This window comes from Amphibalanus amphitrite, unplaced genomic scaffold (genome assembly GCF_019059575.1).
Source record: "Amphibalanus amphitrite isolate SeventyFive unplaced genomic scaffold, NRLGWU_Aamphi_draft 000022F_arrow, whole genome shotgun sequence".
Taxonomy (NCBI): Eukaryota; Metazoa; Arthropoda; class Thecostraca; order Balanomorpha; family Balanidae; genus Amphibalanus; species Amphibalanus amphitrite.
This window is the reverse complement of record NW_024881518.1, coordinates 1,410,613-1,425,391: the sequence shown is the minus strand read 5'-3', so window position 1 is coordinate 1,425,391 and position 14,779 is coordinate 1,410,613. Positions and strand designations below refer to the sequence as shown.

The window sequence follows — 14,779 nt, the reverse complement described above, 5'->3', positions numbered from 1 at the left end:
TCGCGCGCCTTCGGCGCAGCATTTCAAGAACACTTGACCTTTTGTGACCTGGAGTATAAAGAATACACACGATGCAAAATCAATGCAGCACGACCTATACGAGGTTACGCAAAAAAAACTGGTGGCATGGTAAAAAACGCCTCCCAACCCCCCAACCCCCACTGAGCGATTTTTTATCTCGCGACCGTATGGCGCCCTCCTTGGGTGAGGTGGCGCCCTCCAAACCCTTGGCCCCCCCCCCCTTCGCGATTTTCTAAATACGCCGCTGCCATTGATGCTTCGTTCCGCAGTGGCGGATCAAGGGATGGGCTCGCGGGGTCATGCTATTCCTCGTGAGATCCCCATGAGATACCTAGCGCACTGATTTCTTTACCCACACAAAGGTAAGAGACGCCATTTATGTAACCATCTTCGCCCTTCCTCTGAATTTCCCTGGATCCGCCCATGCCATCGACGCTCAGCCACACCAACAGCAACCACGATACGCTTGTGTGTTTAAGAAAAACGTACTGTATTGATTGGAAAGACAACTGCCTCTGCATTCATTTCAAAATCACAGCTTCCTAGTTGCCAAGAGACATTCAATTTGTACTATCCATATTAAACATACGTCACGCACACGCCTCATATAACAAATGCCATATCACATGTTGAGATCCAGGCTGTAAAAAACACATGACACACGAGAAGCGCCGCTGGCTCTTCTACGATGACCGTTCCCTCTTAAGAAGGAGTCGCAAAACAACCGGTGCCCCTTCAAATGGCGTGGTTTTTCCCACCTTTGTTACACAACGAAAGTTGAGCGTGTGGCTCCTACGAGTTCCCCCTCCCTGACCTCAAGAAAATCCGACAACGTAGCCCAGGGGCTGCCACAGGATGTCAACAGGCCCGCCCATGCCGCCTGTAACCCCTTTCCCTGTGGGGCGGGCCATCACGTCCGTCTCCATCATCTCCGTCCATCACTCCGTCTCCACTCCGCCCCTGGGCTTACCTCACTGCGCGGGCACACTATGCTGTCAGCACCGACAGATTTTTCAGCGCGTCCGCCGTCGCTGTTGACTCTGCCGGCAGCCCCATGATGTCGTGGACGATGAACCACATCGTGGAGCGCGATGCACGGGACACTTTCTGGTTGAAGACGTAGTGGGCGACCCCGAAGAGAAGGAGTGCCTCTTCAAGGCACTGGGCGCTGGCCACCACTGTTTATCCAAGCATTTCATCGTCATATGAGTTCCTGCTAAGGATGGTACTCACCCTCAATAAGGCTCAATTCCAGCCTAAAAATGGTACCACTCGCAACCACACAGCACCCAACACCGCTCTTCACTGATCACCGGAAATGGCGGAGAAAAATGGCGGACCTTTGGCGCGTTCCTGATGCTTCCAACGAAGAATAATTGAGGAATAATATGGTTCTACTCGGGTGATATCAAGAGTAGGTATTTTGAAAGAATCAGCCAAAGGAAGCATATCAGAAGAATATGAAAGCATCTCAAGGGAATATGAGCCTCCCTGTGATTCCGGCAAGATACCCTCTGGGCAATGAAAGGGTATATTGCAAGAATAGATAGAGAATCATAAAGGCATAACTATCAGCGACTGCAGGGTATCAACAGCATCTTATACGCACGGAATCATGCAGAATCATTTGGGGTATCAATGGCATAATATGGTTCTCACAGAGTGATATCAAGAGCTTATTAAGAGAATCAATAATTCATGGAGGACGAGGGAATATCATGGGAATATGAAGCCAATTGCGATTCCATGAACATACCCCATAGGTATAATGAAGCGATCAAAAGGGAATAATTGGGGTATAGACTTCAATGATCAGGGCATCAGGAGATTCATTTTGGTTTTCAGTGAACCAATAGAGCTACAGCGCCGCGGAAAAGCGCATTCGATAGCCCTATTAACGCCCTTTCTGAGTAATTTTCTCAGATTTGACATCACGTCAACGGTTTTGCCTCCAGGGGGCAAAAACTGCAAAAATAGCCGATTTTTTTGAAACAGTTTTTCTGCAATAACTTTTGATCCAAGCCTTGAACGAGCTTACTTTTACCGGCATCGTGTTCCTCTCGTCAAGACGCATCGAATGAACTATAACTTGACCGTGAAAGGTCAACTTGAAAATTTGACCTCAGGTCAAGGTCATGACCTGACCGGAAAGGGTCATGTTGCATATCAGTCGATCCGTATCGTAGAGCTGAACACATCTAAGGCGTTTTCATCGCTCTAGCATGCCTCTATCAAAAGTTATTTGAGAAAACTGTTAGATACCATTCGTGACCTAAGATGACCTCAGGGCATAAACAGGGGTCACGGACACCATTTTCATGTTCAGTGTGTCTAAACCACTTGTAATTCAGTGTTTGGGAGTGTTTATAATGTCTTTCGTCCAAAAGAGGCGCATTTCAATTTTCTCCCATTGACTTATAGGTAGGTATTGGGGAGGTCGCAAAATTGACCTGACCTTAGGTCATCGATATCAAAATTCTGAGATATACATTTTGTACATGCTATTGCTCTTAGCAATCGCTGAAAGTTTCAAAGCGATCGGTCACTCGGTGTAGCTATGACAGACATTGAAACTTTTTATGAGGTGAGGTCACTTCAAGTGACCTGGTGACCTGACCTTGAATGACCTTGGTCTGAAATTTTTACAACATGTGTAGAATTGATGTATGATAAGGTGTACCAAAAACGCGCCGCCGTTTTTGAGATATTCGCGAAAAACCACAAGGGGGGTGTTCAAACACCCCCCCCCCCCAGCAGGGCGCGGGTTAATGCACAACACTTAGCTTAGAGGCGGCCGCGAGTGACATACAAAAACATAAACGTAACATATTGCACATCGGTTCAGGTTATTCGTATCGTGTACATGTGATCGAGTTCACTTCGTATCTCAAATTAACAACGAGTGTTGCACATCAGTAATCAGTAAATTCGCTATCGTAAAATTCGTAGTTATTCGTTGCTATTCGTTGCTAATCGTTGCTATTCGTTACTATTCGTTGCTATTCGCTGTATTCGCTGTATTCGTAAAACTGAATCGTGTGGACCACACTGTAGGGGAAGCGGGGGTAACACCGCCCCCTAAGGCCTAAGCTTTTCGCCAAAATGAGAGAATATGTGTGAAGTCTCTTGGTAGTTATTGTCTTGGTTAGGTACAATATTTAAACATTTTCTCACGTGTTTTAGGTACTTATTTTGCATGCTCCTAAAAGGTTTTCATGTATCACGACTTTTAAAAATACCTTGCATATTTGCTGCCTACAAATTGTGTGGGTAACCCCGCCACCGGTGTTGATGTTAACCCAACCCATTCCTACGAAAGCATTTTAATTGTTCAGAGATCGCGTGCGATGAGTTTCCTGTCGGTAAGTGGTAATTTTCGCAAATAATCGGTAATGGACACCTAAATAGGTATAGGTTCATCAGCCATGTTTGCCAGTTTTATACAGCTGGCAAGTGCTTGGTCGGGATGCATGAAAAATAAAGTAAACAAATCAAATAAGCTGCTTATTCCCGACTTAGGAACATCTACGAACATAAATAAAGCGTGTCTTTGGTTTATCACTTATCACGCTACAAACAGGAAACACCGCAACCTCAATTGGGGGTAACACCGCCACGGGGTGGCGGTGTTCCCCAATAAGTGATCACAAGCAAAAATCGCCAGCGGCAAGAATGTACTACACGGTTCAAGCAAACCTATCTTACTGGACAAAGCCGATCAGTTATTTTTCGATGTAATCAAGTAAATCAAAATGAGTCTCTACTTAAAGACATTCAAAAGTGCTCCCAACTCATCGAATTTTTATAAGAGGATGTGCATTTTTCTTTAAATGGCCACATTGAGCTTCGATTACACTGAAACACCGGAACACAAATCAGAAGACGCTTACCCTCGTGCGGTTAATAGGAAATAACGGATTTTTACACTTCACATTTCATACTTTCGCCGCCAGATGGGGTGGCGGTGTTTCCCACAGTGGCGGTGTTCCCCCCGCTTCCCCTATAGAATATGATACATTGATAAGAAGCAGAGTGATAAGTGTAGTTCGGCGCCAGGGGGACCTAGAGCATAGGCCAAGAAGACTGATTATAGTTCACTTGGGGTCGTTTCTTCTGTATCAATAGACTCTGCTATCTTCCTGTCTGGATGATCCCGGCTTGAACGATATAGAATGCGAAGTTTTAGACGCGCTGTGCCTCTATCCTCTGAGTGGTGGTGTACCCTAAAATGATCACCCATCGGAGTGTCTTGGGTTTGATTTTGGGCATCATCAAAAAGGTGGCTATCGCCCTGCGTTGACCTCAGGTCAGGTCATTTTTATGACCTGTCCATTATTACGAGCGGGAGCGACAGCGAGATCTCGAGAATAAAGCAAGATAGCGACAAGCGGTAAACGGTGCAGGGTACAAACGGATAAGGTCTATAATTTTTACTGAGGTCATTTTCAGGTCAGGTCAAAGATGACGTCACAGGAGCAAAAAGGAAGTCAAAATTGCGGCACTACATATATATGAAGTTTTTCGAGAATAACTTTCAAGGTATCCCAGCTAGGAACAAACTAATAGCACCATCGTGATCCTCTCGTCGATCCGCATCGAAACATATGTATGTTGACCTCGAAAGGTCGAAAGGTCAAAAGTTGACCTTAGGTCACGTGACGAGCGGGAGCGACAGCGAGATCTCGAGAATAAAGCAAGATAGCGACAAGCGGTAAACGGTGCAGGGTACACACGGATAAGGTCTATAATTTTTATTGAAGTCATTTTCAGGTCAGATCAAAGATGACGTCACAGGAGCAAAAAGGAAGTCAAAATTGCGGCACTACATATATGAATATTTTCTCGAATACCTTTCAAGGTATCCCAGCTAGGAACAAACTAATAGCACCATCGTGATCCTCTCGTCGATCCGCATCGAAACATATGTATGTTGACCTCGAAAGGTCGAAAGGTCAAAAGTTGCCCTTAGGTCACGTGACCTAACGTGAACTAACGTAACGTCTGCCCCTGAGACACTGAACGTACACCGATTTTCAGCTAAATCGAAAGACCCCGCCGTTTACCGTTAAAATGTTAATTGGCCGTTAATTCGTTAACGGTGCAAAATACCACCCCAAAGAGGTACATTTTCGGAATAAGCGCATCGAGGAGGCCCTGTACACCGATTTTCAGCCAAATCGAAAGACCCCGTCGTTTCCCGTTAAAATGTTGATTGGCCGTTTACCCGTTAACGGTGCAAAATACAACCCCAAAGAGGTACATTTTCGGAATCAGCGCATCGAGAAGGCCCTGTACACCGATTTTCAGCTAAATCGAAAGACCCCGCCGTTTCCAGTTGAAATGTTAATTAGTCGTTAACTCGTTAACGGTGCAAAATACCACCCCAAAGAGGTACATTTTCGGAATCAGCGCATCGAGGAGGCCCTGTACACCGATTTTCAGCTAAATCGAAAGACCCCGCCGTTTCCCGTTAAAATGTTAAGTAGTCGTTAACTCGTTAACAGTGCAAAATACCACCCCAAAGAGGTACATTTTCGGAATCAGCGCATCGAGGAGGCCCTATTTGCCGATTTTCAGCCAAATCGAAAGACCCCGCCGTTTCCCGTTACAATGTTAATTGGTCGTTAACTCGTTAACGGTGCAAAATACCACCTCAAAGAAGCACATTTTCGGAATCAGCGCATCAAACAGGCCCTGTATACCAATTTTCAGCTAAATCGAAAGACCACGCCGTTTCCGGTTAAAATATTAATTAGCCGTTAAATCGTTAACGGTGCAAAATACCACCTCAAAGACGTACATTTTCGGAATCAGCGCATCGAGGAGGCCCTGTACACCGATTTTCAGCTAAATTGAAAGACCCCGCCGTTCTCCCGTTAAAATGTTTATTGGTCGTTAACTCGTTAACGGTGCAAAATACCACCCCAAAGAGGCATATTTTCGAAATCAGCGCATCGAGGAGGCCCTGTACACCGATTTTCAGCTAAATCGAAAGACCCCGCCGTTTCCCGTTGAAATGTTAATTAGTCGTTAACTCGTTAACGGTGCAAAATACCACCCCAAAGAGGTACATTTTCGGAATCAGCGCATCGAGGAGGCCCTGTACACCGATTTACAGCCAAATCGAAAGACCCCGAAATATGCTGCTGTGAGGCTGATATTCGTTGCAACTGAATTGACAGACGTCGCCAAAACCTTGTATTTGTATCAGATGCGTCATGTTGGCTTACATGTGACTTAGTTTGCATTCTGTTCGCGAACCTGTCAGCAAGATTATCAGCACTAATTATCGCACAGGATTGGTTTTTATGGTCGTCAACGTTGGCTTTAAGTGTCGTCATTTTAGCCAAATATTCGTGCTGATTGGTGTATTGTGCCAACTGACAAAATTGCGAACAGAGTGATATTTCACTTTAGAAATGTATGTTGATGGCTCAGCCAAGGCTCAGCGGCCCAGCGAGCTACACCAGCGGACCCCGGCCGCTGAACAGCGGCGGCGGCCGGGTTGAACGGCCACAGACAACCGTCGGCCGCCAACTGCAGCAGCGACAGATTCCCTATCCTCCAAACCATTCCGTTCCTTTCATCGTGACGCTTAAACATTCACAAACCCCATCCCTCCCAGCGACCTATCCCCCACTCTTCAAACCATTCCTGTCATCCAACTCTCGTCGTAACCTTACCATTCACAAACTTCCTCCTTTCCTCCTTTCACAAACATCAATTTACCGGTAAGTTTCACTGTTATTTATGTGTCTTAAAGGAAAAGTGCCACCTTCTTGAAATATGAAGATATCGTTGGTTTTTATTTTGACATTATTATTTTCCATTTTCTTTTCAAAACCGGTGCCAGAAGTGCATAATTCGCTAAAAAGTATTTCAAACTATTTAACATATTGGTACTATGTTTATACTCTCTACCGCAGCTACTGTATGATGTCATAGCAATGACGTCACACTCAAGCCAATCAGCCTTGAGGAGGATAGACTCGTCGGACTGTAGCGGTTGTAAACAACTTGTCGCCCCGTGTGTCTGCCCGTGGCGCTAGTTATCTGTCGAAGGTAAGGGTGAAAGATGGATATAATGGCCATGGAACGCTATTTTAGGATTATTGGTGAATAGCAAGAATATAGTTTTGGTGGTTTGAAATTGTTTGTCCTCAGTGATTGGCTTGATTCTCATTTTGCGGCATAAGCGGCTGTTTGGTTACATTGCATTTTTTATGATTGTGTAATTATTATGATTATGTTCGTCCAAAGTAGGCATCACATATCAATCTCAAAGGCAGATCATCTTCTTTTCATGCCTATAATTTTCTTCAAGAATATTAATAAAAAATATTCCATTTACCCCTGCCTATCATATATCCCATGGAGCTGCCGGTGGAAGTAGGCATGCAATGTGACCTAGCATTGGCGATGTGGTTAATTAGCTTTAAAGTACTATGGAATGCTAAAGGTCATCATTTAGAATGGTTTTCAAAACATTCCACTAGGAAATATTCATTGAAACCTGAAAATTACTTACAAAATGTAAATGTATAGCCACGTCTCAAGAGCATTCAGCCGTCTTCTCAGTAAATATATAATGAAACATAATCTTACCTGACCTAGCCTTACCTACAACCTACAACGTACGGCATTGGTAAAGCTGGCATCACTGTCAGCGTATATTAGTTTGGTAGGTTGTGGGTAGGTAGGTTGCAGGTCAGTACAGGCGCGGATACAAGGGGGGGGCATGGGGACCATGGCCCCCCCTTGGCCGATTTTTTCAAAAATAAAATAAAAAGTTAAAAAGCTGAAAAGGGGGCCTCCTGAAAATAAAGTGGCTATTCATGTTGAGATGTTGCCTGAACAGCTAGATAAGCTCAATAGACGCAGTTTTTTTTTGGGGGGGGGGGCCCAACAAGTGGGAAGATGGGGCCTCCAACAGGTGGGATTATGGGGGCCTCCTGGTTTCTAATGGCCCCTCCCTTGGAGATTTTCTGGATCCGCCCCTGGGTCAGTAGGTAAGGTTAGGTTAGGTTAGATTGTTTTTAAGATTCCTTTTATCTACACATTTACCGGTTAGCGCTGACGGTGACACCAGCTTTACCGATACCCAACCTACCACCTACAACCTACAACCTAAAACCTACATTCAATGGTGGCGGGTGGTGATAATTGTTATACCTATATGATAATACTGGAGATGAATACCATACAGATTAGCTGGTATCCATGACACACTTTCTTAAGAAGAAGGTCTTCTATTAAATCATGTCTATTTTATAGGAATGAAATGATTTTTGTTGTAGTCACATTCCCTACTCTGACCATCATGTCTGATTATTTCCAGTTACCACTGACAATGCCCAAATCAAGAACAACAAAGGCCCAAAGGTGGCTGTTTGGTAGTGCGCAAAGCTGCTGGTAAGTGGCATCAAAGGATAGGATGTTGTTGTTGTTATGGGTTAGGGCGCGTAGCAACTTGGCTCTTGCGTCCAACATCAAAGGATAGGATGTGCTTTGTTATTTCCAGGCACGTAACCAGGATTTTGCTCAGGGGGGGGGGTCACAGGTTGTGGCCTAGTGTTGTACCCCCTCCAAAAAAGGAAAATTTCTCTGATTAGGCCCACTATTTTGGGGGTGTGTCACAGCTGTTTTTATTTAAAAAAAAAAATCGCCATCACCGAGGGGGGAAGGGGCACGAGGGCATGGCTCCCGTGCCCCTCCCCCCTCCTTGGTTACGTCCTTGGTTATTTCTGAGAGTTTGGATATCACAAAGCTTTAGATATAAATTAGAATGTAATAAGAAGCTTTCAGCATTGCACCTTTCCAGACACTGATAATTCATTTGCCTTTATTGTTTCAAAAGTCAATTTTCAACACAAAAAAAGTTGAAATTATTAACTCAAATAATTGCAAATATATACTTTGGTAATTTGCCTTTCGCATCACTATCAACAAAATAATCAAGGGTGACTAAATATGAAATGTTCCTGCATGATCTTCATCGTGAACAATTGTCAAGGTATGATGTTTGCGTGTTGAAATGTTATAAAGAACTTATGTCATAAAAACACAACTTGTAAAATTGTGTCTTTCCATATTATTCTGCAAGTAAGCCTTGGAAGGAAGAGACACTATTCCGTCCTACAGAAGCCATTTAGAAATGTGTGACATGTTCAGCACTTTGAGTCAGTCGGTGCCCGGACCTCAGTCGGCTGTATGACAGTCTCCTCGTCCTCTTTTGTCGGCTCCGCCCCGTGCTGTTCTATAAGGGTGTCTGACCCGCTGCCGCTATCCCCACTGTGAGGTCTGACCCGCCGCGCGCTGTCACCACTGTCGGCCCTCTGTGTGCGCGGCAGGTGGTGGTGGACGTCTCTGCCCTGACGCGCGGCGTGCGTCTGCTCAGTGTGGAGGTGCCGCTGACAGCGGTGCCGGCCGGACCGGCTGCCTCTCCGGCGGCCGACATTGAGCGCGGCACGTGTCCGCCGCCGTTCGGGCCGCTGCAGCTGCTGCAGTCGGCGGCGCAGCTGTCCGTCTCCGTGTCGCTGGCCGTGCCGCTGGACCTGCTGCCGCGGCCGGCGCCGGCGCGCTGCGCCTACGGCCGCCTGCTGGCCGTCGTCTCGCAGCGCGGCCTGCAGCGCAGCGGCGTGCTGCAGCTCATCCAGCAGCTCAACGAGCCGCCCAGCCCGGCGGCGGCCAAGGGCGCCGCGCCGCGCCGGCCCGGCGACGTCAGCACACCTGGCATCAGCGGCTTCTGCCTGGCCGACCGTCAGCTGCACCTGCTGTTCGCCGAGGGGCGCGCCGACGCCGAGCTGGAACAGACGGCGGCCGCGCCGCGCGCTCTGCCGCGCCGCGACGCTCGACTCTGCCACCATTCGGGCCTACTGTTTAGGGAGCGCCTGTACCCGCGCCAGCCGGCCGCGTTCCGCGTGCTCGAGGACCGCCCGCTACGCGCCCAGCTGCTCGACACCCGCCTCTACACGTTACAGAAACAGGAGCCGGCGCGCGCCGTCCGCGCCATCAGAGAGTGCTTCCGCACGCAGTGGCTGTCGGAAAATGAACCTGCTTCCCAACGAGGCCGGCCTGCAACAACTGCTGGCCGGCTGTTGGCCGAAAAAAAAACGCCTTCAACCGGATGTCAGTTGTCAAATCAACGCGTATTAATGCATTCACTAGGATGGGCTTACGTAAAGCTGTAGAATTGCAAATATATAATGGCACTGTTTTTGATCCGTTCGGTATGCATTGGTATCATATGATCTCTCATTCACAGACGATCAGCTGCGAAGACCCAGATCCGTAGTAGAGGGCTCATCGAGTCCGGGTCCAGCTCCCCATACTTCCTCCACTTTGGAAACACCGCAGCGCAGATCACAGTTATACATAATATTTAGTTTTCGTTCACTTCATAACCGAAGGTTGTTTGATAGGTGATATGCTGCTTAGGTTGCACCCCGGTATATCAATACGAAGCTTCCGTCCCTGCCACATACCAGTGAAGGAGGCGGCGGCGGCGGCGGCCGGGGCCGGGCTGCCCTGCCCACCGACACAGTCTGTGAAATGCCCCAACAACCTTTAAAATTCAACAGGCTTCATAAATGTTTTTTTGCACCATATTTTCTCGCGTATATGAAAGCTCTAAAATGTACAATATTCCTTTCAGCCACAAGCGATATAAAAGCTCTACAAAACGTCATGTCTCTGTGTGCAAGAAAGACACATATATTGTGTATAATCGAGCGTACATGATCTGCAGCGCTGCGGAGGGCTGCTCGGTTGCCGCTTTTTACCAGTCGGCTCTAGGTCGGACATATGGGTAAACAAAATGGAATAGTAATATTAAACAATGCTACCTGCTGATGCTACTGGGCCTCTCATTGGTGAAGAACTGGCAGCCAGCCAGCGTGTTTTTGTGAGAACTGTTTTAACAGCAGCAACCGAACGGCTCTCGGGCCAGCGACCAGTGAGCGTAGACAGCACAGCGCTCCGTTAGGCATCGGCGGGCAAGCACGCATTAGCTGTGGACGGACCGGCCGCCCGAACATATTTGTCGGTATCGAAAGTATCGTGAACCAAATGACTGCTAGCGAAAAAAGGACTGCCTCTCGTATCCATGAAAACATGTGTTCTACAAAAGTACATAATTGCTTAGTTGTCGCCAGTCACTCATTGCACCATGGCGTCAGTGTGGGGCCGCGCCCCGAATCATCTCAATCGCCAGGCAAAGCATCTCAATCGACAGGCACATGGTAGTCCAGCTACGAATCCGAGCCGCGGCATCCCGTCTATGTATCTACATTACACCACAATCGAACACTGTCGGGCCACCCGAGACAGCAGTCTCCAATGTAACATCAAAACCCGCCACTCGTCTAATATCAGAAAAATGAGCATTGAGTACCTACCGAATATCGACTACAGAAGATTACAATGGGGTGCAGATCTAGCAAGAGTGTCGCGGTTCGTCTCGGCACGGCTTACAGGCCGCCGAGCCCGCGCAGGTGACCGCCAGCTCCACCTGTTCCACCTCTGGCGCGGAAGCTCGATCACAAGACTGACCTCAGTCGGCGCTCTGTGCTCGGCACAGGGCGACCGGGTCAGGAGCGGGCCGCTGCCGCCAGGGCCGCGGCCACCAGCCACGCGGCAGCGCCCGCGCACCGGCCGCCATCACCCGCTCAGCCCAGATGCGCGCCACGGCGTCATTGGGGCTTCCCTGAGCAGGATCGAACCAGAGCTGCATGCACGGCTCCGTATCCGCCGTGAACTTCCACGAGTGATCCCACACCTGAAAAAGGCGCACGGTTTGCGTCACAGCTCGGCTCACTTTCACAGTCCACGCACCGGCAGCAATTAAGGGCTACTTAGATAGTGTGCTAATAGAGCGCAATCACTTAGCTTAATCCATATAGTCAACCATGAATTGTTAATTACGAGCGAGCGAGCGAAGCGAAGTCTTTTCAATATCACGGAAAAAGCTCAGTATGAGCGGCCCGACCCGGCCCGGCCTGTAACGCTTTTGAGAGGCTTATATCTCAGCAACCGCTGGACCGATTGGCCTGCGGTCTTTTTTTTTGTTGGCTAGCCCTATTCCCTCTACCCCGTAATTGACTACTCTTGATACATTACAGGGACCGTCGTGGCACGTGCCACGTGAAAAGTCAAGGGTGTTATTTGTCAAAAGTTGCAAAAGAAGTGATTTTGAGAGGCTCATCTCAGCAGCCGCTTGGGCGGTCTTGCGGTAAATTTTGTAGGGTAGCTGCACCCCTTCAACCAAAGGTCGGATGCTGTTGATCTATGTGAGTGACCCCCACTGCACGTGCAAAATGCAAAAAGAAGAGGTGCCGAATTTGTTCCCATTTCAATAACTCTGTAATTACTGGGGCGATTTAGCTGAAACTTGGCATACAGGTAGGCAGTAGGCACCCACCAGGCAATGCATTCCCATATGTTGCGGTTAGGGTGCTACTGCTTACTGTATTATGTGTAAAATAAAGGACGCTTGAATCTTACCTGAGTGATGTCCATTTCTTGATCACTTTCATCTGTGGGTGACCGAGCAGCGACAGCAACCCAAGGCGTATACGGAATCTGTAAAAAATCAGCACACCGTTACCACATGTTTTAATAAAACTTACCTATAGGGAGGTAGCATAAAATACAGATCAAAACAATAACATACAAACATACAGATATTCGGTTAGGTTGAAATGGCTAAAAAATATAAAAAATAAGGGCAAGGTACTAGGGCTGTAAAGCTGTAAGGGCTCGGTACTAGTAATAATTTTTGGCTAAAAATATCACAAATAAAGACTCTGCACTAAAGCTGTAATGTCTGGTACTAGGAATAACTTTAGAGTGAAGTGTTACAAAAACAATATTCAAAGTCTTTTGATAACTTTGCAGGCATTTTTATCACTTTTAAATAATAACTTACATTCTGATCCGGCACAGCACTGTTCTTTAGACGCAAACGTTTTTGACTGTGCTTATCATGGTGCGCACTTCTTGTTAAGTTTAAGTGGTCATGTGGTCTTGGCTCATTGGTCATGCCACACACCCTCATCCACTTTTCTCTGTACTTCTTTTTTTAGCGGGAACCTAAAAGTAAAAAAGGGTCAACACATGCTTAGTCCATGCATGATGCAACACATACTCTGTGTATTAAGCTGAATAGCTCCACTGAGCCCAGTTTCACCAAGTGCGGTAAACTTAATTTTGGGGTAGTTTTTGTAGTTAAGTAGTGGGGTAGTTTGGTAGTTTACCCCAAATTGAGTTTACCGCACTTGGTGAAACTGGGCTCTGGTGAGTTTCCTTTTCTTGTCAGCACATAAGTGAAAGAAAACTGTGTAGACAAGAGATGAACCAAACCCCCATGGAAAGGTAGGTGTTACCACAACCAGGAAATGGGATTTGAAGGGCTGGATAAATGTGTCTGAGTTCTGCCTTTCAGCCAGACTGGAAAACATCCATACACTACGCCGGATGCCCGTGAGCCCCTCATGCGCCAAAATTTGAAGCAAGCAATTTTGAGCTGAAATTCCAGTGCATGATTTCCACTGAAAGTTGGGTGCCTGTTTGCACCAAAATTAAGCCACTTTTACATAAAGCACATGTGCATATCTACCGACCAAGGCTATATCAACCAGACAGATCGTTCCGGGGCCTCGGAGTCAGACGCTCTTCTCTTTCTGAGCGTCTGAATTAGTTAATGTTCCCATGAAAACCCAATACCACAATTTGTGTGGCACACTGTAGAATCTTAAGGTGAAACAAGGCCCAGGCCGGAAGTTTCGACTCTCTTCAGACCTCCCAGCGCCCGCAGGGCAAGTCTGCTGCTAGATTGACCACAGCGTGTCAAAAAATTCGGTGACAGCCATTTGCATAAACATTATGCGCCATGCGGTCACCCTGCGCCTAAAAATTCAGCTGCCACCATGACCATGCGCTGAATTTGACGCATGCAAAATTATGCTGGATGTGCGATGAAATTTTCTGGGCAACGCCGCAATCACGCCACTTCGCATGGCATATTCGGCATAACTTGCGTTTTTTTATCCAGTCTGGCATTTCAGTTGTGAAAGCCTGAACAGTTCAAAAGGGTTTGCTAATCCAGGGGAGAGTTCTGTGAAAACAAAAGTAATAGAAGAGCCATTGCAATAAATAAGAATTTAGGTACCTACCTAGGTACCTAGGTACTTACTTGTGCACAGTCACACGCATATCAGTCCCGACCCGACGTAGGTCGTTTGCTCCGCGGATCACGCACTTCTTCATCGTTATTATAGGTATTTGTTCGAACAAAAATGCCCTGATTTCGGATCAGAGCCACGGTATAAAATATGGTATACTGCCTTGCGTAAGATAAAAATGCATTTTAGCAATTGGCTACCAAACGAGATGTCATCTGTTCAGGGCATAGCATAGGTTTACTTTCATAGACCTCATGAAAGTAGCTCATGAAACTCATCACCAATCAGCGCGACGGATTTCAAGATTCGATTGCGGATGTTCATCCGCCGGCCGATTGCCAGAACAGACAACGAAAAATAACGCAACTGCTCGTGGTCTGCTCGCTAGTACAGGGATCCGTGCCTGATCAGTACTGCTGCAAGCTGATTGGTTAAAAACCAAAGCCTCGCCGCGGGTGGCTGTATTGTCGGATAAGAACGCATTCCTGGGATAAGAACGCATTCCTGGCATATTTTCTTTTAAAATTGCCGATAACTACGAATGGAGGCCGAAATCGGCCGTAAGGAGGTAGACAGAG

General features: G+C 47.0%; 1 protein-coding gene and 1 long non-coding RNA gene across 2 annotated transcripts; one reads left to right on the top strand and one right to left on the bottom strand.

The window, feature by feature from the left end:
- The first annotated feature begins 7,392 nt into the window (after positions 1-7,392).
- LOC122391392 lies at positions 7,393-10,242 on the top strand. The gene is made up of 3 exons (XM_043385228.1): positions 7,393-7,410; positions 8,419-8,433; positions 9,372-10,242. The coding sequence occupies exons 1-3, from the start codon at positions 7,393-7,395 to the stop codon at positions 10,209-10,211; spliced, it is 873 nt and encodes a 290-aa protein (XP_043241163.1). The 3' UTR covers positions 10,212-10,242.
- A 463-nt stretch (positions 10,243-10,705) lies between these two features.
- On the bottom strand, positions 10,706-14,677 carry LOC122392140. Its single transcript, XR_006258469.1, has 4 exons — positions 14,213-14,677; positions 12,947-13,110; positions 12,523-12,600; positions 10,706-11,797 (listed from the first exon to the last, which is right to left on the bottom strand). It is a non-coding gene; the product is annotated as an uncharacterized LOC122392140 (long non-coding RNA).
- Positions 14,678-14,779: the final 102 nt, after the last annotated feature.